At 38.5% G+C, this 24,291-nt stretch overlaps 2 protein-coding genes across 2 annotated transcripts in view; both read right to left on the reverse strand.

Moving 5' to 3' along the window:
* Window positions 1–139: 139 nt before the first annotated feature.
* On the reverse strand, window positions 140–5,082 carry LOC306885064 (biogenesis of lysosome-related organelles complex 1 subunit 4-like). The gene is made up of 5 exons (XM_079441394.1): window positions 4,667–5,082; window positions 2,882–2,953; window positions 1,862–1,963; window positions 1,641–1,775; window positions 140–1,535 (listed from the first exon to the last, which is right to left on the reverse strand). Exons 1-5 carry the CDS (start codon window positions 4,958–4,960, stop codon window positions 1,440–1,442), a joined length of 699 nt encoding a protein of 232 aa, XP_079297520.1. The 5' UTR covers window positions 4,961–5,082; the 3' UTR covers window positions 140–1,439.
* Window positions 5,083–5,769: 687 nt separating this feature from the next.
* Window positions 5,770–24,291, reverse strand: part of LOC306885063 (partitioning defective 6 homolog gamma-like) — a 47,455-nt gene continuing 28,933 nt past the window's right edge. Inside the window, exon 3 of the mRNA XM_079441393.1 lies at window positions 5,770–8,874. Coding sequence (XP_079297519.1) covers window positions 7,865–8,874 — 1,010 coding nt within the window. The 3' untranslated portion in view covers window positions 5,770–7,864. The remainder of the gene's footprint in view (window positions 8,875–24,291) is intronic.

The raw sequence follows: 24,291 nt of genomic DNA on the forward strand, positions 1-24,291 counted from the left end.
ACACTTTAAGGGCCAGATTTACTAAACTTAGATTATAGCATTAGAGCGCAAACCATAAAAGCTCCGATGATAGGGGGAAATTCTGCGTGTGATTTACTGACAATGCGCACATTAAAGAACAGACGCAGCCAGATCATTTAGGAGTATATATTGCTTTATGTGAGTGTATTATTCAGATAAAGTAGGATATACTTTAAATCCAGGAGTTAATATATCACTGGCCAATAATTTACATTTTTCAACAATGTAATCATGTATGTAGAAACTGTAGATGGCTGTCTTAGTTATGGTTTTGAACTTGAGTTCAACAGTTTTGAAATTAACATTTAAATGTGTAAATTGGCCTGTAGTTTTGGTGGTTTTTGTGACCAAGTAAGACAATAATTCAAGTCATTTGAAAGATGTAGACATTGAATGTATTTTGGACCAAAGCAATGTTGCATTTCACACACCATATGACGCTTTTAAAATCTGACTCAAGTATATTGAGAAACTGGTCCTAGTAGTGAAACAGCCCATTTCCTTACACATGAAAAATGCATTCGGTGTGACCATGTGGAGTTACTGGAATCATTTCTTTCAACCAATATAATATGAATGAACGCTTAAATGATTTCTTGTATCTTTAGAGATGCATTAATGTTAAGTGGTTAAACTTTTCTGTCAGACTTTCTACAAAGATGTTCAGTTGACCAATGACAACTTTTGATCAGTAATGTAGTCACTTTATGATAGGCTACATTTGGAAATTTATTACAAATAGACAATCATTAGTCACAATTATGTAACAATTGGCATAACGCAACTGGCCATGGACATTTAAATATAAAAGTAAATGGTCCATTACAAACAATGTTTATTGTGGCGATTGTTTGGCTGAGGAGTGCGGCATTGAATGCTACATAATAACCCATAATAAGTCGTTTACACTGGTTATGTGAATTCATTACAGGTTCATTGTCAACATGTGCCAGACACCTTAATAAGATAGATCAGTGATAAATAGCAACAGTGAAAGTAGTGCAAATAGATCTCAAGCACTGGAAGAAAAGACTCAGGGCAAAAAAATTATAAAGCTGTAAAATTATGTACAAGTAGGAGTAAAAATCATAGAAACATTTCAACTAATGTTCTGACATTTTTCAAACATGCTTTCCCATTTATAAGAAAGAGTGTCAGACTTCCTGGAGAGGCACTTCAGGAAAAAAATTAGTTATTTAAAACCAAAGCTTCTGTTTGTTATAAAACTAGCTGCCATTAGACTGCCTACTAAAATAACAGTTGGCTTCGATCAGGATTCATTGAATAAGTTGCAGATAAAGTGACCGAGATATGTTTGTGTTAGCAATCCCAGGTGTTTGCATCGGAAAGCAGGCAGCACTGCTGATGTTGGAGAAGCCTGGTATTGATTGGTACTTCATGAAGTCAATACGTCTCTTTTACTGCTCAGACTGAGGTTTAAAGTATTCTTCTGTCCTAAATACACTGGGAAGCTCTTGATGTTTTTGTGATTGCCTTCTTGGGCTAGCAGGTTTCTGTAGAGAAACAAAAAGAGTAAGTAAACATTTCTTACCATTGTACAATTTTCAAGTATGCCAAATAATATGGCAGGCATGTATGTGTATATATAACGAGCTCACATTTAAAAAACCTGGTACTGCCATTGTGCGGAAGAACTTTTTGAAGGTGCCTGGTAGGGTCCCGACTTCACCTTCGACTTGAGTTACTTGTTCCTCCATTGCACTGACATTGGCTCCAACCATTTTGACAAAGGCCTGAGAATTAGACCGTACTCTTGAAACAACAACAAACATGTCCATTCATCACCATGGTTTAATGATAGCATTTAAGTTATTATTACCTCCAACTTGTCAATTTTTCGGTAAATCTCTCTCATCTCTTCAGATTTTCTTTGTATCTGCGGTAAGTTCTCATTGACCACCTGTGAGGTGTCGTTGCGTATCTATTAAAAAAAACCCTGTTAATGTCTTTGCAGGTTTGTCAGTTCAACACCTTTGGTCACAGTGGTTATTAAAGCAGGGGTTTAATGGGGGGTAGTTATTTATGGCAGTCAAAGTTAACTAACACTGCTGTGGAACAAAGTTTATAGTGGAATCAAATTTGAATTGTGTTTATTTATGTTTGTTTATATATCTGCCATTATTCTACTAATGGATTTGGATACTTCATATAAAAGGCCAGTATTTCCTAGAATCTAGATAGTGTTTTAAGAATTTGCTTAGAATCGTTATTAACTTAAATTAACTCGTTATTAATTTAATGCATTAAATTTTACATCTCATTTTCCTAAACTGGGCTTCGTGAAGCGACTGCAGGGAGTTTGAGAGTTTAGAAGAATTAGGCAGATTCAATAAATAATTAATAATTCCTTGATATGTGAATAATATGTAGTCACGTAAATAAAAAAGTAACTTAAAGCATTTTAAAATGTAATATAATCTAATTAGCCTACAAGTATTACATTTTTGGAATCTGATGTAATGTAATCAGTTGCTACCAAACTCTGAACATAACTTTGCTGCATATGTATTTCATTTTAGTTTTTGTTAATTTTGCAATGTGCTTTTTTTCTAAATAGTTTTTCCTACCTTACTGTAATTTTCTTTAGTTTTAGTAAGCGTGTTGCTTCAGCTTACACCCATTTTATTTCAGTTAGTTGCCAAAGCAACATTTACAGCTGATTTAAGCTTTATTTCAAATGATGAAAAATGATTTTAAAAAGTTTGAGTTAACAAAATTGCTTAGTGGTTACATGCTGAATTTAAACATTTTCATGTCGTAAGTGTGGCTTTGCATTGAGCACGGTCTTCAGTAATTAGTTAAAACAACTTCAAAGAATGGCAGAAACTATCGATCTTACCATATCAAGCATACCAACAAACTCATCGACTCTTGTCAGCATTTCCTCCAGGCTTTTCTCGAAGCACAGGACCTACAGAGCAAATACATGACAAGCGTCAAGACAAATATACTGTAAATATAATGCTATTTAAACATTTAGAAGGACAAACACTTGCTTCACATACTAATTTGTAAAATAACAAGAGCATAAAGAATTCAAAAAGCAGTCGTGTGTCAGGAATTCAACATGATTCAGAAGTCTTTCTTTATCCCATATCACACTTAGCAAATTATGCCGGAAACAGTAACTACACTGTGCTCCAACAAGACGAGCATACAGACTTTTAGTTGGTCATCAAAAAGTTCTCTCATTCTGACGGCACCCATTCACTGCAGAAAATCCACTGGTGAACAAAATAATGTAATGCTAAGTTTCTCCAAATTTTCTGTATTCTCCATCAGTGAAGGAGCATATACCCTCCTCAGCCAGAGTTTCTTTGTGATATGACCTGTTTTTAAGCGAGTTTTGTTAGAAAACCACTCCCATGCAACGTAACAGTGGTTTTAAATGTCTTAATATTGTTCTCCATTCAATTCTTTAAAAAAAAAGAAAAGTTTTGCAATCATTTCCAGCCTAGTTAACAACCTTTTTAGACCGAGTAATGGCCAAACCCAGGCTCATGTTCTTCAACAGAGCAGAAGTGCTAAAATCACATGAACTGAAACAACTGACTTCAATTATCTCTTCATACATTGTTCAGGTTCACATACTTTCTCAAACAACCATGGTTTAAAAAATACAGAGATGTGGTATCATTTAACTTGATTCTCTTTATCTACATGCAGGACTTTGATCAGGATTGTGCTTATACAATTAGCATTATAAACAAAGTGTTTTGTGAGGAATCTGATATTATACTTATAGGAGTAACTATATACTGAAAGCCAACATGTCTAACGCACTTTAAATAAATATGGCTTATCCAAAGCTACTTACATGGCATTCAAGATATATAATTTATCAGTTTATAATTAACATAGACAAGCAGAATGAGACAAATACTGAAACACTACCAACTCACTGTATGTTTACATTTTCAGACATGCTGATGCTTCAAGAAACCTACTGCAAAGCTACAGTACTGTTAAAAGTTTTAGGAACTTGTGTACAAATGCTGTCAAAATTAATGTCATAACTAGATTTTCTTGATCAATTAACTTCTATTAACTAAGATTTGGTGCGAGCATGTTTAAAGCAGCTTGTGCAGAGTTTTCCAGGGAGTTTTCTTGAAGCATCTTGGAGATGTTGTTCTCCACTGATCTTCTGGATTTAGTCTGTCTCAGTTTCTTCATGTCATTCAGACAGACTGGATGATGATCAGATCAGATCTCTGTGTGCAGCACTGGCTGCTGTCAGACAAAAATCTCACTGGATTATTACAATTAATGGCAAAATTAATGTTTGGAAATGAAAACTGATATTTTCTATTGACTCACTTAAGCAAAAGATAGAAATAACTCTATATGTGCTTTGAAAATACTATATATAGTGTATATATATTATTCTTGTTTAAATACCTGTTGGATAGCAATAGCACATTTATGTTGTAGTATGTCCAAAACACAGCTGTGCTAATATTCAGAAGAACAGCATACTATCTCACGTAATAATATATTATATTAACCAAGCTGTATAATATAATATTTCAGTTTTTTCTGTCCTGATTTGATTTGTGTGTGTACAGTATATTGGTGTTTGGGCATTATTATATATTAAGCAGTCACAACATTCTTGTTTCTTTACCTCTTCCTCCGCGTTGGCTCTGATATAGGAGGAGTAAGTGATGGCGGTGTGTCTCAGGAGCTCGTCGTCTCGTGTCTGCTCCGGCTGGGCTTCTCCGGCTGCTGAGCTCGGGCTCTGGGCCACTGCAGCGCCGAAGCTCGGGCTCTGAGACACAGTGCCGCTGCTCAGGGCCTCGCTCAGCATAGACAAGCTGCTGGCGCTCTGGGACACGATGCCGCTGTCTCTGCTCACCTCCGCGCTGGACTCCTCCAGCGGTGACAGCACTGCTGCCGCCCTGTCAAAGCGATGCTCCATGTTTCGCTGTACGCTGCACTGCTCTTGTTTATGTGGAAGTGAACGCAGAGCAGCATGTGCGCATGCGCGGGTTTAACAGCCAATCAGAGAACGGCTCAGCCACATGCTGGTCATGTGACATCAAGGTTCAAACTAAAAAAACACGGTAGATAGATTATGTAAAAGTATTCATTTTATATGATGTAATTTTTAAATTATCATATCTATATATTTATAATTTTATATGCGATTAGCCGACAATGGCGTTTCCTGTCCAATGATGATATTGATAGGCCTATATGTGACCATGCACCACAAAACCAGGGTCACATTTTTGAAATTGAGATCTATACATCATCTGAAAGCCGACCAAATGATCCTTTGTTAATAAAAATTAATGAAATCCTTTGTTAGGATAGGACAATATTTGGATGAGACACAACCTTGGAGAAAATCACCTTTAAAGTTCTTAGCAATACATATTACTAATCAAAAATTAAGTTTTTATATATTTACGGTAGGAAATTTACAAAATAGCTTCATGGAACATGATCTTTACTTAATATTTAATGATTTTTGGCATAAAAGAAAAATTACAGTGTATTGTTGGCTATTGCTACAAATATACCAGTGCTACTTATGACTGTTTTTTGTGTCCCTGGGCCACAAAACCATTGTTTGTGAAATATAGAATAGAATGAGCTTTATTTGCTAAGTGTGCGCAAACACAACAGGGGTGTGTGTGTTTTTAGGAGCTCATATTGACATGGGAATAGATCTCTGATTGTTGGTCATAAAATCAAGCAATGAAAGAACAACAAAATGCATTTTATCCATCTCTGAATTTTATTATGCACTTTTTAAAAAACGACTGACATCAGTAAAAACAATATTCACATGTATTTTTTTGTACTGAAAAGGCTTTAAACTACCATTTTAAATGTGGTTTGACTGCCTGGCTGTGATGATCATTTAGACACTGAGATGTATTGCGTTAAAGCATAAATATGACACTAAAACTGTCCTGACACGACTGACTTAAGACAATGTTGTACCCTTTTTCTTTAGTAATGTGCTTTTTTAGCTCGTCTTGTTTTGGATTTCTTTTAATTTTATTTATTGTTAATGAATACACATAGACGAACCAAGCCATCAACAGTGATACGAATGAAAAAGTATTAATGCAAAACAAATAATGTGATTTTCAGTAAAAGAGACGCAGTTCAGGCAGTGACCAGCAGATGGCGACTCACAACAAATGCATTTCGACTCGCACACGCACGTGTTATACCAGGTCCTTGCTTTTACCAAAATGAAAATATTTCCAGTGGTCAGATCCAAATACTTAGTCTGTTTGAGGGAAGTATGTCTGTAGGAGGGGCAGTAAGGCACAAAAATGGTGAATATGAAGGTAAGTCTTTGTTCAAGAAGATAAAAACGATGCAGTCAACCTAAAGGCAGAAGAAGGTACATCCGCAGTGGTTTTAAATTATATGCAACAATTATTCCACAGACTCTCTCTCTATAAACAAAATTACTGGGTATAAACTGTGTGTTCCCACTGTATAACAGGATGATATAAGACTATCCATTTAATACCTGAAGTTTGACTGGACTTAAAGGGACAGTTCTCCAAAAAAAAAAAAAAAAAATCATCTTTCACTCACCCTCAAACCTGTACAAGTTTCTTCTGTTGGACACAAAAGATGATACTATGAAGAATGTTGGTGACCAAACAGCTGATGGTAGCCAGTGACTGTAAAAACAAACAAAAAAAATCCTATGGAGGTCAATGGCTCTCGTCAACTGTTTGGCTCTTCAAAACATCTTGCAACAGAAGAAATAAACTCATACAGATACAGGAACAACCTGAGGGTGAGTAAATGATAGAATTTTGTTTTATTATTATTTTGGGGTGATCTATCCCTTTGAGTACTGACTACTATGAGACAGCATTCTGTTCTGTTGTGGGGATTTGAGTGGAGGTCAGAGGTGAGGCTTCATTAACAGTGAGGTGACAGAAAATATATGTACGGACTAAACAGAGAGAGACCCAACAGACTCTCATTCCGCTGGACTCCCGAAGTCAAAAGGTCTTCAAGAAGACATGTGTGAAATACTTATATTTGATGACCCATTACACTCAACTGCAGTCAAATGAAACCCTACAAGACCAAAGTCAACATGATAGTTAATGTCTTACAGTGATTTTTTACGATATTTTAACTGAGATGATCTTGTCCAAACAAATTTTCCACAATTAAAAAAAAAAAGAAAAAAAGAAGAAGCCTTTTTTGAATGCTGACAGAAGTGATATTCATATATTTGGAAATCAACATTCTGAGGGTATCTGCCAAATAGTAAATTTAGTGCATATAAAATGTACTAAACGTACATATTTATTACTAAAAATCATGATTAATATTAATACTATTCAGTTATTAACTTGGATTGGGCAAGGCAAACAAAAGTTTGTGTTTTGGATTAAATGTAAATTAATTTTGTCGTCATTTGCCTAATGCAACTGGCTTTTCTATTACACCGGGTGGCAAATGTTGGTTTTCAAATACAAACCGTAAATAGAAGCCAACAGTACGCACAGGTCTAAACCCAATTTCTGGTCCCAAGAGATATTTAGGTAACATGATTAAAATTAACCTCTAAACTGAGAAACACTGATAGACAAAGATAAAAAAAAAAGTGGCTCTGCTTAGAAAAAGAGACACATACCACTAAATCTGAAACATTTTTGACATTACAACACAGGGAAAGCAAACATTTAAAAGAATAAAATTGTAGATATTGTTTCTGTTAAATTATTCATTTTCTGAATCCCTTGAAGTTTGGTGAGGTTCAAAGTCAAGTCTGATGTCCCAGGCTGAAAGGCAGAGTCTCTGGGATGGCTGGATTTTATGTGACTATGTATTATAAAGTGATGACTGTGCCATCCTCCTCCACCCCTCCTCTGGGTAAAACCAGGCTGTGACGGGGGTCTGTCCTCATGCTGCTGAGGATTTTGTGTAGGCTGCCGTTGCTCTCCCGCATGGCAGGGTTGCTGCTGTGGTAGGGGTGGTGTTGGAGGGTAAGGTCCTTGTGCAACTTGTAACTCAAATTATTGTGCACTGTGCCGTTAAAGCTCGGTTGAGAGTGGAAAGAGGCTGTGGACACGGTGGATGGCGGCCTCGTTTGGGGTCGCGTAGGAGGGCTGGGAGGGGTCATGGTGGTCGTTTGCGTCTGGGACCGGGATGCGGTTGAAGCCACCGATGCATTGGAGCGCCGCGATGGCCGCTTCATGTTGCTCTCAATTACGATGTCCGACTCCTCGTCACTCTCCAGATCCTCTGGACTGTAGCCATGAGAGATGGCGGTGGCACCGGTAGGAGCGGTGATGGCGGGGTATCCCACCGAACCACTGCTGTCGGATGACTGACCCGAGCTGCCTGAGATACGACTGCTGCGCACCACATTGTTGCGCTGGTTCACTGGCTTCACGGTCACAATAAGGTTGTGGCTGTTTGCGATCATCATGTCAGTCACCTGGTCCAATGTTTTTCCTGTCACCTCTATGCCATTGACCTCCAAGACCTCATCATTGACGGCCAGCAGGCCCGTGCTCTCGGCCAGGCCTCCAGGTACCATACGGGAAATGAAGATACCTGGGACCTTTTCCAAGCCGTGGGGCGTGACACGGACACTGGTTCCATCACGGATGTAGAATCCCAGGGGCTTGTCCGAGCCATGCCGGTAGAGCCGAACTCTCCGGTGAGATTCAGGAAGGATGTCCACGTCAATAATGGACGACACGGGACGGAAATCCTGAGGCATGCCAATGCGGATGTGGGGCCGTTTGCGGTTCAGGTCGTTGCGAAGAGTGACCACGGCCTTCTTTTTCCGGGTCAGAGTGCTGGTGCCAAAGTTGCTGTAGTCAACCTCTTCTGCAAGAGTAAACAAGAATGACAAATGTTAATACTTTTGCAATCGAAGCTTAAGCTCAAGTATGTACAGAAACATGGTAAAGCAAGAGATTGGATCAGTTTGTTAAACTTCAGCCTTAGTACTGTTGGAAAGTAAAGCTTCATATGAAGTTGATGAGGACAAGCATGCAAATCTAATCAGACCTGCTAGACGGTTTATACCCCTCAGATGCTCCATGGATTATGATGTAACATGCTTTTTCTGGCAATTTAACGCAAAACATGAGGCCACCTTTGAGGCCATCATTACAAAAACATACCCTCAACTAGTGACAGAACACAACGGTCTTTGTTGAAAGTATTCAGCAGCGATAAAGGTATCTGCATGTTCTGATGTACTCTGATATGTGCTGTAAGAACTCTGTTACTGGAGCTTGTAGATTAAGAGATCAAGTGTGATCACAAGTCCTACTGACACATCATCTTAAAACAGAAATGCATTATCGAAATGCCCCCATAGGGACGGGGTGAGGTACTTGTGAGGCTAATGATAGAATATAACTTCAGGAGCACGGAGTGTTTTAATAAGGCTTCTCTTTGAACACTAACAAAACCTGCTTCAAAAACATCCCCCTCTGTGCTGAGTCAGACAGCAACCACACCTGGACTGTTCGTTGTGGATATAAGGTATAGTTTCCAGTGCAAGTTTAACTGACTTCCCAGCATGATTTCTCAGGGAAATACAGGCAAGAAAATGCCCACCTTCTGTTCAATTACTTTCAAATCAATTTTTAAAAATGCTTTTACAAAGCTTCCGAATTTTCCTCAAAGCATCCAGCCACAGTTGTTCTTAGTTTGGTGGCCTGATTATTTTGATTGAGTCCAGACAGGGTTTTATTATGTCCTGGAATTTCAGCCACAACTGCAAGTCTCTTGATAGGAAACACATTGAAGTGTTTCTGCTTCTGGCCTTCATTAGGATGGTACTGTTCTCCAAATGTCCACCCTCAAGTTCAAGTTCAAGTTGACATACAGTGGAACGAAATGTCGTGCCTCGCAGGACCACAGTGCTACATAAATACAGACATACAACAATGACGTAAAAAAATCCTATAAACCTATACACAACTAACCTACTGACAGATTTTAACTATAAGTATACTATATATAAATATTAGTGATCGACCGATATTGATTTTTTTTATAACCGATACCGATACCAATTCTTTGCATGTCTATGTGCCCGATAACCGATATGCAGAACCGATATTTATTTACTGTTATAAAGTAAATAAATGACTGCGTGAAGTAAGTCCATACTTCACTTTGGTTTTTCCTCCTTTCAGTCATCTTAACAAAAAATGTTTTGAGAATTAGCAGTCTTTCATGCAGGGCTCTAGACTCATTCTTCCCACTGATCTCACTTTCGCGCACGAGCACATAATTTGGTTGCAATTTGTTTTTTGTTTTTGCTACAACATTTGATTAATCAATGCATGCTGATGAACTTTTATCATAGTTTATAGTTATATGGTAACGAAAGTGTTCAACATTCAACTCGTTCTTTTTCATCTGTATTATTTGTGATTTAAATTTTGTGAACAGGAATTCCTTTTTTCGTGCGCTTTTTACTTTCAAATTTGCGATCTTGGTGTCACATTTTACAAGAAAAGATCATTGTCTGTTTTGCTTATATCTATACACCTTTCACTTTTTAAGACTAAAACAAAAGACGGATTCATTGTTATTCTTAATTAAAAAGCGCAACAACAATAAAACAGTACGTTGACAATGACAAACTATCTTACATAACATTTATCAACAAAAACGAATAAGACGAGGCATGGCATAGGACACACCACATGCTGTACTATATACCGAGTATATTACAGAATGTTTAGCAAACTCTGAGGAAGCAAATAAATATTAATATATATATATTTTTAAATTAAGGAAAGCCTCCATAGCATAACGTGAGGTAAACAGCAAAGATAACAAGCTTCTAAAAACGAAAACAAAAAGTAAAGTAAAACTAAACTGGCTTTAGCTGACAGGACTTGCATGTTTTTTCTACAAGGATACCACCATGTTCACCTTCTCTGGTTTAAGAAGCGGTCTTTTACGCAGTCTTTTACTTTAGTTTGAAAATAAAACCATCCATTGCGCTCCATCCGCGATGCGCACCTTCACGCTCGTGCTGACGCGGCGAGTATAAACCAGGCTCTACCCACGAAGCGCTCGCGCTGAAAGCACCTCTCTTCACATGATCAGTGAAATCTGACTCCTGCTATAATGTGCTGCGGCTGGCAGCGTGCGCTGTATGAAGCAGACGCTTTGGAGTAGCGCAGACCTGGCACTCGTACAAATGCGACCACGTCAAATTTTAACTCGCAAACAATTACCATTTTGGTCGCAGTCTAGAGCCCTGTCATGTTAAATTTAATCTTCGTATTACAACAATAAAAAACATTTGATTTATAAAAAGCTTTAGCAGCAACACTTAGCAGTAAGCAAAATGAACATAGAAAGTCTAATGTTTTCAAATGGAGAAAATAAATAAAGGACAGGAGTCATATCAACTTCATTTTTAACTACAGTTTTAGTAGGTTTATAAGCTGTTTAATAGGATAAAGAGTGAAGAATAATTCACTGGATAATGTTAATTCACGGAATATATTCTCTGGAATATTGGAATATAACAAGCATTGTATTTTATTGCATTTCTCAACTGGCATGCTCTAAATTATGCTGCTGACAGCGCGGTTTATCTATGCATTTACACAGAACTATAGGCTACTCAAACTGCGATCGATCGCGGAGATAATAAATAATTAATTTCCATAGAGTTGTATTAATTTAGATGTTTATAAACGAAATAATGGTTATATAGTAAGTGTTAATACAATTTAGGGTGCTTCAAAAAAGTGAATCTTGTTAAAAGTTACATGCGGTGGCCGTGCTGACCATTTCTTGAGCATCAACCCGCTGAGTGAACTGCAATATGAAAGCGGCTTCACGAGACTAATGATGAGCATATAGACAACAGAGAGAGCATTAAATTCAATGCTTTTATTTCCAACATGCAATCATTCATGGCTGTATTATTTAATTCATGCAAAGTTACGTCTTTATTGGGAGAGGACTTGACGGATTATCTACGTAACTCCGACTTCACGAGACTAATAGACCACAGAGAGAATTAAATTCAGCGCTTTTATTTCCAACATGTGGTAATTCATGGCTGTGTTATTTCAGGCAAAGTTATATCTTTATAGGGACAGGGCTTGACAGAGTATCTTATTTATCATATTTCTTAGAGCCAAGTTGCATAAACTATATATCAGGCATTTATGTAATACATCTAATTTGTGCATTAATGACTGTAATATTAAATAGTTTACTAACTACAGCAAATCAAGTACCTGCACGCCGTTGCTGTCTCGTCTCCCCTCAGATGCGCTGCAATTGCGATCCTGCGCGCAATTCTGAAAACGTCCACAAGATGGCGGTGCTTATCGGGGAATCCGATATTACAAAACCGATATTCGACTATGGAAAAATGCTTAAATATCAGGAAAAATATCGGTAAATCGATATATCGGTCGATCTCTAATAAATATTTACCCTATTAAAAAAAATTATATTACCCTAAAAAAAAAAAAAAAAAAAAAAAAAAAAAAAAAACTGTACGAATGCTTCACATAAATACTGTACATGTGCAAAGAGAAACATTTTGAGTCAAGCAGCTGGTTGGGGAACAGTGTAGGATGATTTGTAGTGCATGAGCATGTAAGCATACATACGTTGCTGAGTCTTTGTGGGATTGTGTACACGCAGCAGTCTATCAGCGGAAGTTTAAAATCAGCTCGTAAGTGTAGTTACTTGTCTCAGTGTTTAGCGCATTTGTCGTTGCTAGGAAACGCTTATTTTGTTTACTGGGATGAGAGTTGCTGAAATCGCGTTTGGTCTCGTACTGTATCGTGTATCTTGTCAGTGTGTGCACTTGCTTGGCCATTTGTAGTTGATAAACAGGAAAGTGGGTCCAGCTGAATTGAAATGATCATTTGTTGGATTGGTATAATAAAGGTTATTATACCGCGGCAGCGGTCGCGGCAGTCGTTGTGTGAAGCCCTCTTAGTGTGAAGACCAAAGAGTGTAAAGACCATCGACTCTACCGTGCGACTCCACCGGGCAGGGACACCGGCAAGGGATAGTAGTATCGCTTTTTATTGAATGTTTTCATTTATATGTTTATTATTGAAATGTTGTTATATGCATGTGTCAATTTTATATGTGGGTAGATAGTATTTATAGAGTTGTAACTTTTTAGTTTTAGTTACTTTTTCTTATTTGTAAGTCGCTTTGGACAAAAGCGTCTGCTAAATGACAAAAGTAAAAGTAAGTAAGTGTAAAGTGTCTAGTGCACAGAGGAGAGTGTGTTACTACAGGTGGTTTGTACAGGCCCACTCACCTGTGTAGCAGCACACTTCGAATTGCACAAAAAAGTTCCATACAGTTTTTTGGTAAGGTTGGGGGGGGTCCTTTTTTCAGGAGGTAGGGGTTTGCATGGGGTTTCAGAGGGGGGCGGGGTGGTTTGAGTTCAGGGCTCTCACAGCCTGGGGGAAAAAGCTGTTGAGCAGTCTGGCGGAGTGGGCTCTGATGCTGCGGGACAGTCTACCTCCTTTGTCTTCCCCACATTGAGGGACAGATTGTTAGTGCCACACCATTCAGCCAGCTGTGCCACTTCCTCTCTGTAGTGCGTTTCACCGTTGTTGCTGATGAGACCTACCACTGTAGTGTCATCAGCAAACTTGATGATGTGGTTGGAGCTGAACCTGGCAGTGCAGTCGTGGGTCAGCAGTGTGAAGAGCAGCGGGCTGAGCATATAGCCTTGTGGGGCACCTGTGCTCAGTGTGGTAGTGCTCGAGGTGTTGTTGCCGACACGGACTGACTGAGGTCTTCCGGTTAGAAAGTCCAGGATCCAATTACAAAGGGAATTGTTAAGGCCCAGCAGGTTTAGTTTATTTATGAGCTGTTGTGGGATTATTGTGTTGAATGGTGAGCTGAAGTCAATGAACAGTATTCTAACATAGAAGTCTTTATTTTCTAGGTGGGTAAGAGCCAGTTTCCATTCTGTCTCCCGGTGACCAGTACAGGCTGTTATCGGCATAGACCCAATGTGGAATCTTTAACCTCCAATGGGACTGAGAGTAAGGGCAAGCCACTAAGTAACCAAGCCTAAACTCCTCCTGACAGAGTAATCCTCACTGCACTGATGCATGATGGGAAAACAAATTCAGCTCAGTGATCAAAGGACAGCTGGCAGTTTCCAGACATTTCCAGGGGAAAGTGAATGGCCCAGTGCCTACCAGACAGAAAACAAAGTCTACAGGTTCAAGAAAGGGAACAATATTGCCCAAAGAGGTTTCATTAATTGGCAGTTTTCATAAAAGAGAGGGATGTTGAGTCAATAGCTGTTGAACAACATGCCCAAATCATTATTTCATACATTCTTTCATACAAACAAATGTTGCAAACCACAATCCACAAATCTGTTCTTTAAATGTTTAGGCACTAAATGGTGGAAATTTGGGTTATGGACATGTCTACAATACTAACGTGAGGGCAAAACTTTTCTTTTTCTTTTTGAAAAACAATTTTCAAACCATAATTTGTCTTGTGGTTGCAAACCCCTACAAAAAGCTAAGGGCTTGATGGCCTTATACCAATGGCCAGAATTGCCATGATATTTAGCCACTCCTATAAGTAACATATCTTCAAAATCACCTAAAACATGCATTAAAGGGTTCATGAACTGAGAAAACAAATTTTTTTTGACATAAGAGGTCATTGTACTATAAGTTTCAGAACTCAAAACTTTGTTGTTAGTCTAAAAACAGCTTGTATTGAAGGCAGTCTGCCAAAACGACAGCTTTTGGAATGTTACTACAGGGCTCCAAACTAAAGCCGCCTTTCCACTGCACTCGACATTCGGACACGGCTGTCACATTTCTCCCCCTAGCGGCAGTCGCACAGAACTTTCAAACTGGTCGTGCAGCAACGGCATATTCACCATTGTAAAATGAATGATTTTATGAATGCATCATCACAAAACAAATGACCCCCAAAATAAAAACAGTAGGTTTCATGGGGCTAATCAACGTAAATACTGATTTAATACAGTAAATACTGATTTGATACAACGTAAATAATGATTTAATAATTATAAAATAATTATTTCTGCCATAATTATTCTAAAGGACCATTTTACAGAAATAGTGTTTAAAGAATCATGTTAAAGTGAACAAAATATTGGTAATTCTAACCTTACGGTCATTGTTTTTAATAGAATACATCACATCCGGTTGGGCGGTTGCATACGGTCTAGCCGCAGAAGTTCAGATATTTTAATGCATCCAAAGCTCAAATCGGATCCAAAATTTCTGCATATGCATATGATCGTAACTCCACGCAGCTACCGCACTACTCTCCATTGGAAACTAATGACTTCCGGTCTGTCGCTCGTTGTAGATAGTGGGGCTGGTGCCACTGCTCTCAAATATTAAGCCACCTTTCACTAAGTTCTACAGATGGTGGCACCAGGAGCAGATTTGGTAGCACTGGGGGTGGTGTGTGGGGGTATTAAAATATAGATCATTTAATCATAGATTTTCATTTCTTGTTTATTTCATGTGTATACAGATTTGACAGTAAATCACTAAGCTTGAGTTGGGATGCATACAAAATTTTAAAGCAACATGCAAAATCGAATTTTTATATAGAAAATTTATATATTCCACTTTTCTTCCATAGTATTATATAGAACTTACCAACTTCAGTGATTGTGTGATTTTCAAAAAGACTGAAACTAAAAGACGATGCTGTGCTGCCTATTTTGGATCCGACAGTAATGTTGCAACAACAGTGTAACTATTGCTTTGTCTTATCTACAGATTGTTTGATATGTATCGAGTCATTTGTGTGTTTTAAACCTAAATAACAGCAGTGTCCATCCATGAGGAATGAATGTACACCGTTAGCCAATCACAGCAGTGCAGTGGGTGTTTACTTCAGAGACTGCAAAATAATTTCTGATGTTTTTCGATGTAATAATCTTGATAAAATTATAAGTGGACCTCAGAGAACAGTACAAAATTAAAAAACAAAGGCAGTTCATGACCCCTTTATAATAAGACCGCATTGTTGAGATGAAGGCACAGAGATTAGGCAAACAAGGCCTACAAAAAGTTAACTCTGCCCAGAGAAAGCAAAGAAAGAATTTCTTATATGCTGTAATTCAGAAATAGACCGCTCAAATGTTTCAATGCTGTGCCTGGCACTGCAGTCACCTGATTAGGCTCCATGGGAAGGGGCCCAGTCCCAGTGTCAGGGGTCATTGGAGATGTGGTGAGCGAGCCTGGTAGGAATAAACCCTACATTCCACCACACAGTGCCTCAACTAGGAATGCAGAAGTTGTTTCACAACTTAACCGAGATGACCCACAACATGTTTGAAGCATAATTCATCAGTTGACCGTAGCGGTACGATCCCCCTCAGTCACCCACGGGTGGGTGTGGGAAAGAGGAGTGGGCGAGGTCTCAGGCCTTTGTTCATGTCGTCCCACCTCTCGTTAACTTGCACACTGAAAGGGTCCCTTTTCAAGTTCTGTTGGATTTTTTTTTTTTACAAACGCTCATAAAAGCAGGACTCAAAAGAGTTTTACGACCAATCATTATGCCTACCAACACCGTTTATTTTCACATTTTCTCCTGCATTTCCTACTGTGTGTTCTGGAGAAACTGCCAATGCAATCCACTTTCCCATTTCCAAAACACCCTGCCCAAATTCCTGTCTGGGTTCTATTATTTGTGCTTGCTTTCACTGTCGTGCGGGTGAAGAATGCTCTTGGTGGGAGTCATCCACCGAAGTCATGAGTGAATAAAGTGATGTGCATTACCATTGAGTGAACACAATTCTGCATGACAATACCTTGCCTGTGAGACCAACCAGCTTGCGATGAGAAGACCATATAGTACCCTGACAAACAGAATGTCGATTTCCATAACATCACCAAACTACCAGGAGAAAGAAAGGGAAGTCTAACGTGAACTGCATATATTATCCGATTATATACATATAAAGCAGATACAGGTACTCGAGGGTTCACCGCAGTGCAGAATCAGGGGTAATGGCTCTCAAACAGAGCCCCCTGGGAGAGTCCGTCTGTGTTTGCTTTAAAGCATCGCACTCAAATTTCCGTGGATGAATGGAGCGATGGCTTTTGGCTTCTCTCTGTACCCTGAGAGAGATTAAAGGAGGAAGCCCCTCCTTCACGGGTGCACACTCAGCAGAGCTTTCTGTGCAGGCTCCTATACACCCCTACGGGTTTTAACTTGTGTTACCCACAGTGCACTGACATACACATCTGGGAGAAGTTAGCAGGCAGCGGTAAAGAGTGGAGACTGTGACGGGAGATTAAGCTCCCTTGCCATCTTTTTGCGATGTTGCATAAGAACTGCTTTTAACAGGTAGACAAACTACAAAAGTTATTTTAGACATTCCACCAAGTCTACCCTGGTAAAGGAGGAATCCAGCTCAAATGCACAGGTTGTACTTCCACTGTGCAATTCACATGCTTCTCAATGCAGCTCTGCACATAAACCATCTCTACACGAAAACATATGCTCAGTGTTTAAACTTGTTCTCCACTCCCCATATGTTCTGAAAGTGTGGCCAAGTTTAGGACATGACTGCCAAGAGTCCTTTAGGCCCAACACATAACTAAGCATGTCCTATTATTACATGACATAATCACTGCGGCTGCCAGTACGTAACGTCCACCGAAATGTAAATATTTTTTTTTTTTGTGAATTTAGTGAAGTGACATACTGCCAAGTATGGTGACCCATACTCGGAATTCGTGCTCTGCATTTAACCCATCCAACGTGCACATACACACCGTGAACACACACCCGGAGCAGTGGGCAGCCATTTATGCTGCGGCGCCCTGGGAGCAGTTAGGGGTTCGGTGCCTTGCTCAAGGGCACCTCAGTCGTGGTATTGAGGGTGGAGAGAGCGCTGGACATTCACTCCCCCCACCTACAATCCCTGCCGGCCCGAGACTCGAACCCGCAACCTTTGGATTACAAGTCCGACTCTCTAACCATTAGGTCACGACTTCCCCTATAAAGGCTATTACCAGTGATCACACATCAGTGAGCACTGAGGTTGAAAGTAAACGTTTGGTTATGAAGTATGTGCAGGGCTAACAAAAAGATGTGGGAAACTGAGGAAGACAGTCAGGAAGCAGAAAATGGTTCAGGATGCACTAGTTGCCCTCTTCACGCTGTGGTGTGTGTCGGTGGTACATTTATGACCTCATATGCATGAGTAAGAGGAAACTGATCAGTTTCAGCCCTGATGAACAAAGACAAAAGATTGCCCAGGTTGAAACCTCTTCATTTGATTCTGTATGAGAAAGATACTTGCTTTTGCTGGGGTCTCCAGACCTAGTAACAGGATCAAAGCTGATGTGACCCTTAAAGGAACAGTTCACCTAAAAATGAAAATTATCCCATAATTTACTCACCCTCAAGCCATCCGGCGTATGATGTATGACATAGACATAACAGAAGCTGAGGTGAGAACTGACGAATGTGGAGGCACATTTTAAGATGGATACGAACACAAATCTACAGTATAGCCAAACAATTCAAGAGAGGAATTAATAATTCTCACCTTTGCTTCCGCTATACCTACGTCATATGTCGTAACTCGAGAACGCGGTAGTTGTCAGAAGTCAGTGATAATAGTTTATGAAGTTTTAAATATGGATATTTTTCTTCCGAAAAACCTTCACTTCTGAAGGCATTCGTTAACCCACTAGAGTCGTATGGATTACTTTTATGATGGATGGATGTGCTTTTTGGAGCTTCAGAAACTCATGCCATTACAAAGTTGAAAAGAGTCAGGATATTAGTTAATATATGTCTGATTGTATTCAAGAGAATATACACCTAGGATGGCTTGAGCATGGGTCAATTATGGAATAATTTTCATTTTTGAGTGAACTATTCTTTTAAAGACACTAATGGAGAGAAACAGACTTTGGCATTGCTATGCTCGGTTTATGATAATCTTGTGTTCATAGGCACCTGTTGCCATCTGTACAGTGGAAAAGCTCTTCCCAACACAAGCAAGATAACTTGTGATGAGCTGAAATCATCATTCAAGTACAAAAGAAGTTAAGAAATAAAATTGCATTTTGAAAGATTTATACTGACAGTCGTCAGAGATTTGCCCTTTCTTGTAATGCACCATTGATGAATCAATGTAATTACGGATATGCAATTTTAAAATGATTTATTATTAGATGTGTTTGCCAACACAAATGTCACCATTATTGGTATTCATACTTTGGGTTTGCAGTCTGTTTCTAAGTCATTAAACTTACAATTTATGTCTGATGGATGATAAAATAGGCAAACAATTGCCATAGATTTAGACTAAAAGAAGGACCTAAGCCATTTGCAGGGATACTTCGAGGGGGTGGGATGCTTTTGACATTGTGGCACAGCTCTTTATACATAAGATTTTTTTTTGCTTCACTGTGGTAAGATGACACTTTGGTGTATTTTACTAATAATGCAATGCCAGTAAAATGATGCGTTAAAAAACCAACTGAGGCACATTCAGTGCAAATGGATGGGGCAATGATACTAAAACTCCCTTTAATCCACAGATTTGCTATCTGCTACACTGTACTCCTGCAGCACTCCCAGAGGTCATGCGGTGTGCGTTTGACTCACCGGTGATGAGCGGGTGAGTCCTCATCTGGCTCTGAACTCATCCTGCATTTGAGAGGATCCCAACCCCCCAAACAAGCTGCTAAATGAGACGTTCCAGATCTGCTCTCTAATCTCTCACTGTCACGGGTGACACCATACAGAACCGGGTTTAGAGGGGGTGCAGGCATGAGGGAGGATTAAGGTGTTAATGACACCCGCAATCTGTCCCTTTAAAGCGGTTTGTGGAGGAAAGAAAAACTAGGCTAATCAGATAAACCGGGTGAAAGGATTCCTTGCACCCAAGTCGACCTAAGTAACTTCTAGGGAAATGCATTTATGTTGAAGTAGACGCAGACCACTTTTGATTTAAAAAAAGGCACACATACATTGGGTATTCTGGTTAATTCAATTAAATCACTTTTAAACAACATTTTTAACACAATGTGCCTCTACAACTGAAAAAAAGTTCAATGTTTTACCCCAGTTGGTAACACTATTTTAATGGTCCACTTCAGCCATTCTGTTGACTATAGCTTTGCAACTTTGCAGTCAATTTGTTTGACTAACCTTAACAGTCTACTAATGCACTACTAATACTCTAATGAGAGATAGTTGACATGTAGTTACTCATAGTTAGCAGAATGATGTATAAAGTGGATTATGGAAATAAAGCAAGTGTTTACTACTTTACTTAAAATTCTAAATCCATTTACTTTCTTGAATGTTCTTAGTCCCAGATTCTTTAATTCCTGAGCACACTGTTCCACTTGATCTGCCTATGAAATTACTTTCCTTTTTAGTTGGTCACCAATTCGTATTATTTTTTCAAGCCCTATCCTTTATTATTGTCATATAGAGACAACTTTTCAAATCACAAGTGGATAAAAGTCCAGCCGTGTCTTTTTTCTTGTAGCTCCCGTTTGAATCTAAAATATGTCATGTTACAGAACTAAAATGTGTCACATTAACTTTATTATTAACTTTAAAACCCATACAACCATGGTAGCATTTTCAATCATTCGAATATTATACCATCATTCCGTTGGCATTTCACAAAGCTTAAGATTTTGTTTAAGAATAGTCACATGTATATTGCAACTACTCAAGTACTTTTGTAATAAGCCAAATAAATAAATAAAAACAGTGGTAAATGTAGAAGAAAGTGGATGTTGGTTTGGAAACCTTAACTACATTGCTTCACTGTATCAGCTTCCAAAAAGGATGAACTATTCACAATGCAAGGCAAAAACAATGTTGAGAAACCAATGATGAAAATTATTCCAAACCACAGCAAAAAATGCTTTCACTGCAATTTGTTTTTCTGCAGAGTCTAAGCTTTGAATTATGCTGCGGTTTATGAGAGAAAATGATGCTGCAGTCTTTTCATAAATAATGAGAAAATACTGCATTCATGGCAAGTTAGAACTCCTGAAAAAAATAAGTTTATTCATGTGTACTTTTGGTGAGGGTCAAGTCACATTCCCACACAAAAACAGAGACTTGCAGGTAAAGTATTAGGAGTCTTTAAGTAAACGATTCAACAAGATGCCAGGAGTGTCGGCCACATGAGGCAGTCATGCCTCATCAGGACGAGCGTCTTTCTTCCTGTTGTTATTGGGAAAGTGTTCTGAAGGTCTGGGCAGGTTGAGGCTGGTCTTCCACACCTGTACTCAACACACACCCTTTCACAACCCACTTCCTGAATGAGATCTGCTGAAATGTGTGCCAAGATCTCAGATTCCGCCTCGCTCCGCTGCCTCTGTTTGCCATGATGACCCTCACGTGTAGACACGTCTAGCACGTAACACACACTCACCCACACAGATGAGGTCTAACTACAGAAAAAACAGATACTGGGTTTCAGAAAGCCAAAGTAATCTTTCTTTTTTATCAAAGTATTCCTCTCTTTTTATCTAATATTTTGAATGAACTAAGAAATACCAATGAAACTATGTTCCATCATCAAAACATAATGACACCTCATGGTCACACAGTCTTGCTACAGCAAGTTCAGCAAGGGGTCCCATCAAACGCTTCAAGCTGTCAATTCTCTTTACAGGAACAGCATCTGGTTTAACTGGCTTCTCCCACATTCACAGCTGAACTCCTCAACCGCACGGCAGCACACATTTGCAGGTGGCCCACAGATTTCTGCTGAGAGATGGATCTGTTTTGACCTCAAAGCCGGTCAACTGAAATCCCTGGTAGCCCTTCGGGCAGGTACTCTTCAGGTTTTGGTAGCCTGAAAATGTAATTAGCCCAAATAAAAAAAATACTTTTTTTTTTTAAATATAGAAAATCAGATAAGTCTAAATGTCAATCAAAAACATTTTCAATACACAAATAATGAAATAATTTTATTTCCCCATTTACAGGGTATCTGCAGAATTTTTTTAAATCATGAACCTTTTTAAGAGCTGTTTTTAAGGCAATTTATTAACCTTTTTAAGAGCTGCACAAGTAAAATGAACACTATGAGTGGGGTTGGACAATGTCTATAGTAACATTTTAAGCCATAAAATGACATGATTTACAGTTTAGATACAAGTTTTCACACAAAGAAATCTTAAAAAAAAAAAAAAAAAAAAATGTAATTTCAGCTTCTCAAGGGAGAAGTCAAACATATTATATTAAATTTAAAACATAAATATTACTGTCTGTTTTCAAATGGAGCGGCATTTCATACACAGAGCCGTAGATCACTGACAAGCTACGCAATTCGCACTCAGAATCGCAGATGAATCACCTGTGATATTGAACGTGATATTGCGTAGCTTGTTGGTGAACTACGGCTCTGTGTATGAAATGCCGCTCCATCACTCTCTTTAGGAGCAAATATAGCAGCTTCTCTGTTAACGGCTGTACACATAGCAGCACTGCGCTCATATATGCTGATTTATCAGGCATTTTATAAGCATGAAGAAATGAAAATGCCGAGATGCCTTTCTGAGGACAGACGGTTCCCTTCAGACACACGTTCACATAAAAGACATCGGCGCTGCGTTTTGGAGCCCTGTATTTAAGTTATCCCGTCGGGCAGGGCAGCGATACATTTTGTTAGCCCGACTGGAAAATGCAATAGCCCCGGGACGTCAGGCTAGCGATTTTGCGAGCCCTGGAATCTGTTATCTAACAAAGAGTTACAGACTAAATCAAAATCATTAGGTAGACAACACTAATGAACCACCATATTTTGATGTAAATATGCTGTTCAAGATGCAGGTTCTCTCACAAGAAACAAGAGAATTACTACCATCATCACAGTTGTGCTTGGTCGTTATTGTGCCCTTACACAAACCACTTAACCTAAGGCTACTTAGTTGAGACCGCCCCACTAATCAGTGGACTGTAAAGCAATTGGAGATAAAAGTCTTTGCTAATTGGCAAGCGACAACTTAACACATTCGGCTGAGTATTTCAGACACAGCAGCCAAACAGAAAAGGATTCAATGCATTGATCCTGTTTGAAAAGGCAACGCAGGTTTGAGGATTTTTTATATTTTTTTGGCTTAAGTCAGATAAAAACAGAATGCGAGAATTATGTCCCAAATCAAACTATGTTGAAATTGAGATGCCACATGTGCCCTAATGCAGTGCTGTTTATAGGGGGATTACGAAGTGAACATCAGTGCTGTTTGCATCTACTACTGCCAACAATCCCTTGCACAACAAATTTGTAACTATTCTCTTCTGGCTCTTTAACATTTAAAAGCTACAGCAGCGGTTACATGAAAAATGAATTGTAAGGTATGCATTTAGCTAAACAATACTTTTACTAAGTATTTGGTCACACTTTATTTTAAGGTCCTATTCTTGCTATTAACAAACCATTAACTATGACTTTTTCCTCAATAAACTTCTAATTTGCTCCTTATTAATAGTTAGTAAGGTAGTTTTTAAGTTTAGGTATTGGGTAGGATTAGAGATGTAGAATATGGTCATGCAGAATATGTGCTTTATAAGTACTAATTAACAGCCATTATATTAATAATAGGCATGCTAATAAGCAACCAGTGAATAGTGAGAATGGGTCCCTATACTAAAGTGTTACCAAGTATTTTTTATTATGCATTCATTTGCATATGGGATATTTCAGTATGTGAAGAATATTTGTAAATATGCATGAATAAATAAAACTCTTGGTGTGTTACATTCAAAATGCATGACATGTAACCAGGCCTTTAATAACTGTAAAAAAAAAACTTTTAGATGGAACTGAAATATTCCAAAATGTAGCGATCTAGAATCAGGATCTCAAGGAAATCAGAATCAGGAAATGAGTATCAATAGTCATGTCCCTATAGTCACATACTATTGTGTCATACAAAAAATTATAGAGCTTTTCCATCAAAAGTTTGAGAAATTAATGCTTTTATTCAGCAAGGATACATTGAATTGTTCTAAAGTGACAGTAAAGATTTTTGAAATGTTGCAAAATATTTCTATTTCAATAAATGCTTTTGAACTTTTTACTCATCAAGTTGTTTTGAATGGAAATAATATTTCATAATTTTACTATCTTTGATCAAATAAATACAGTCTTTGGGGGCAAAAAAGTCTTCAGATGCCAAACTTTTGTACATAATTTATTGCATGGTACATGTAATTGGACACAGGCCAGTATTATTTCCCTCCTTCGTCACTTTTTGA

The sequence above is a fragment of the Barbus barbus genome, assembly GCF_936440315.1.
Source record: "Barbus barbus genome assembly, chromosome: 19".
NCBI classification, from domain to species: Eukaryota; Metazoa; Chordata; class Actinopteri; order Cypriniformes; family Cyprinidae; genus Barbus; species Barbus barbus.

Bases quoted from the DNA above. Each gene is read 5' to 3' on its own strand.
- LOC306885064 (XM_079441394.1), bottom strand. From the start codon at position 4,960: ATGGAGCATCGCTTTGACAGGGCGGCAGCAGTGCTGTCACCGCTGGAG. The intron at 2,954-4,666 runs GTAAAGAAACAA...TTTGCTCTGTAG, and splicing joins GAGCCAACGCGGAGGAAGAG to GTCCTGTGCTTCGAGAAAAG. The intron at 1,776-1,861 runs GTAATAATAACT...TCTAATTCTCAG, and splicing joins GAAAAATTGACAAGTTGGAG to GCCTTTGTCAAAATGGTTGG.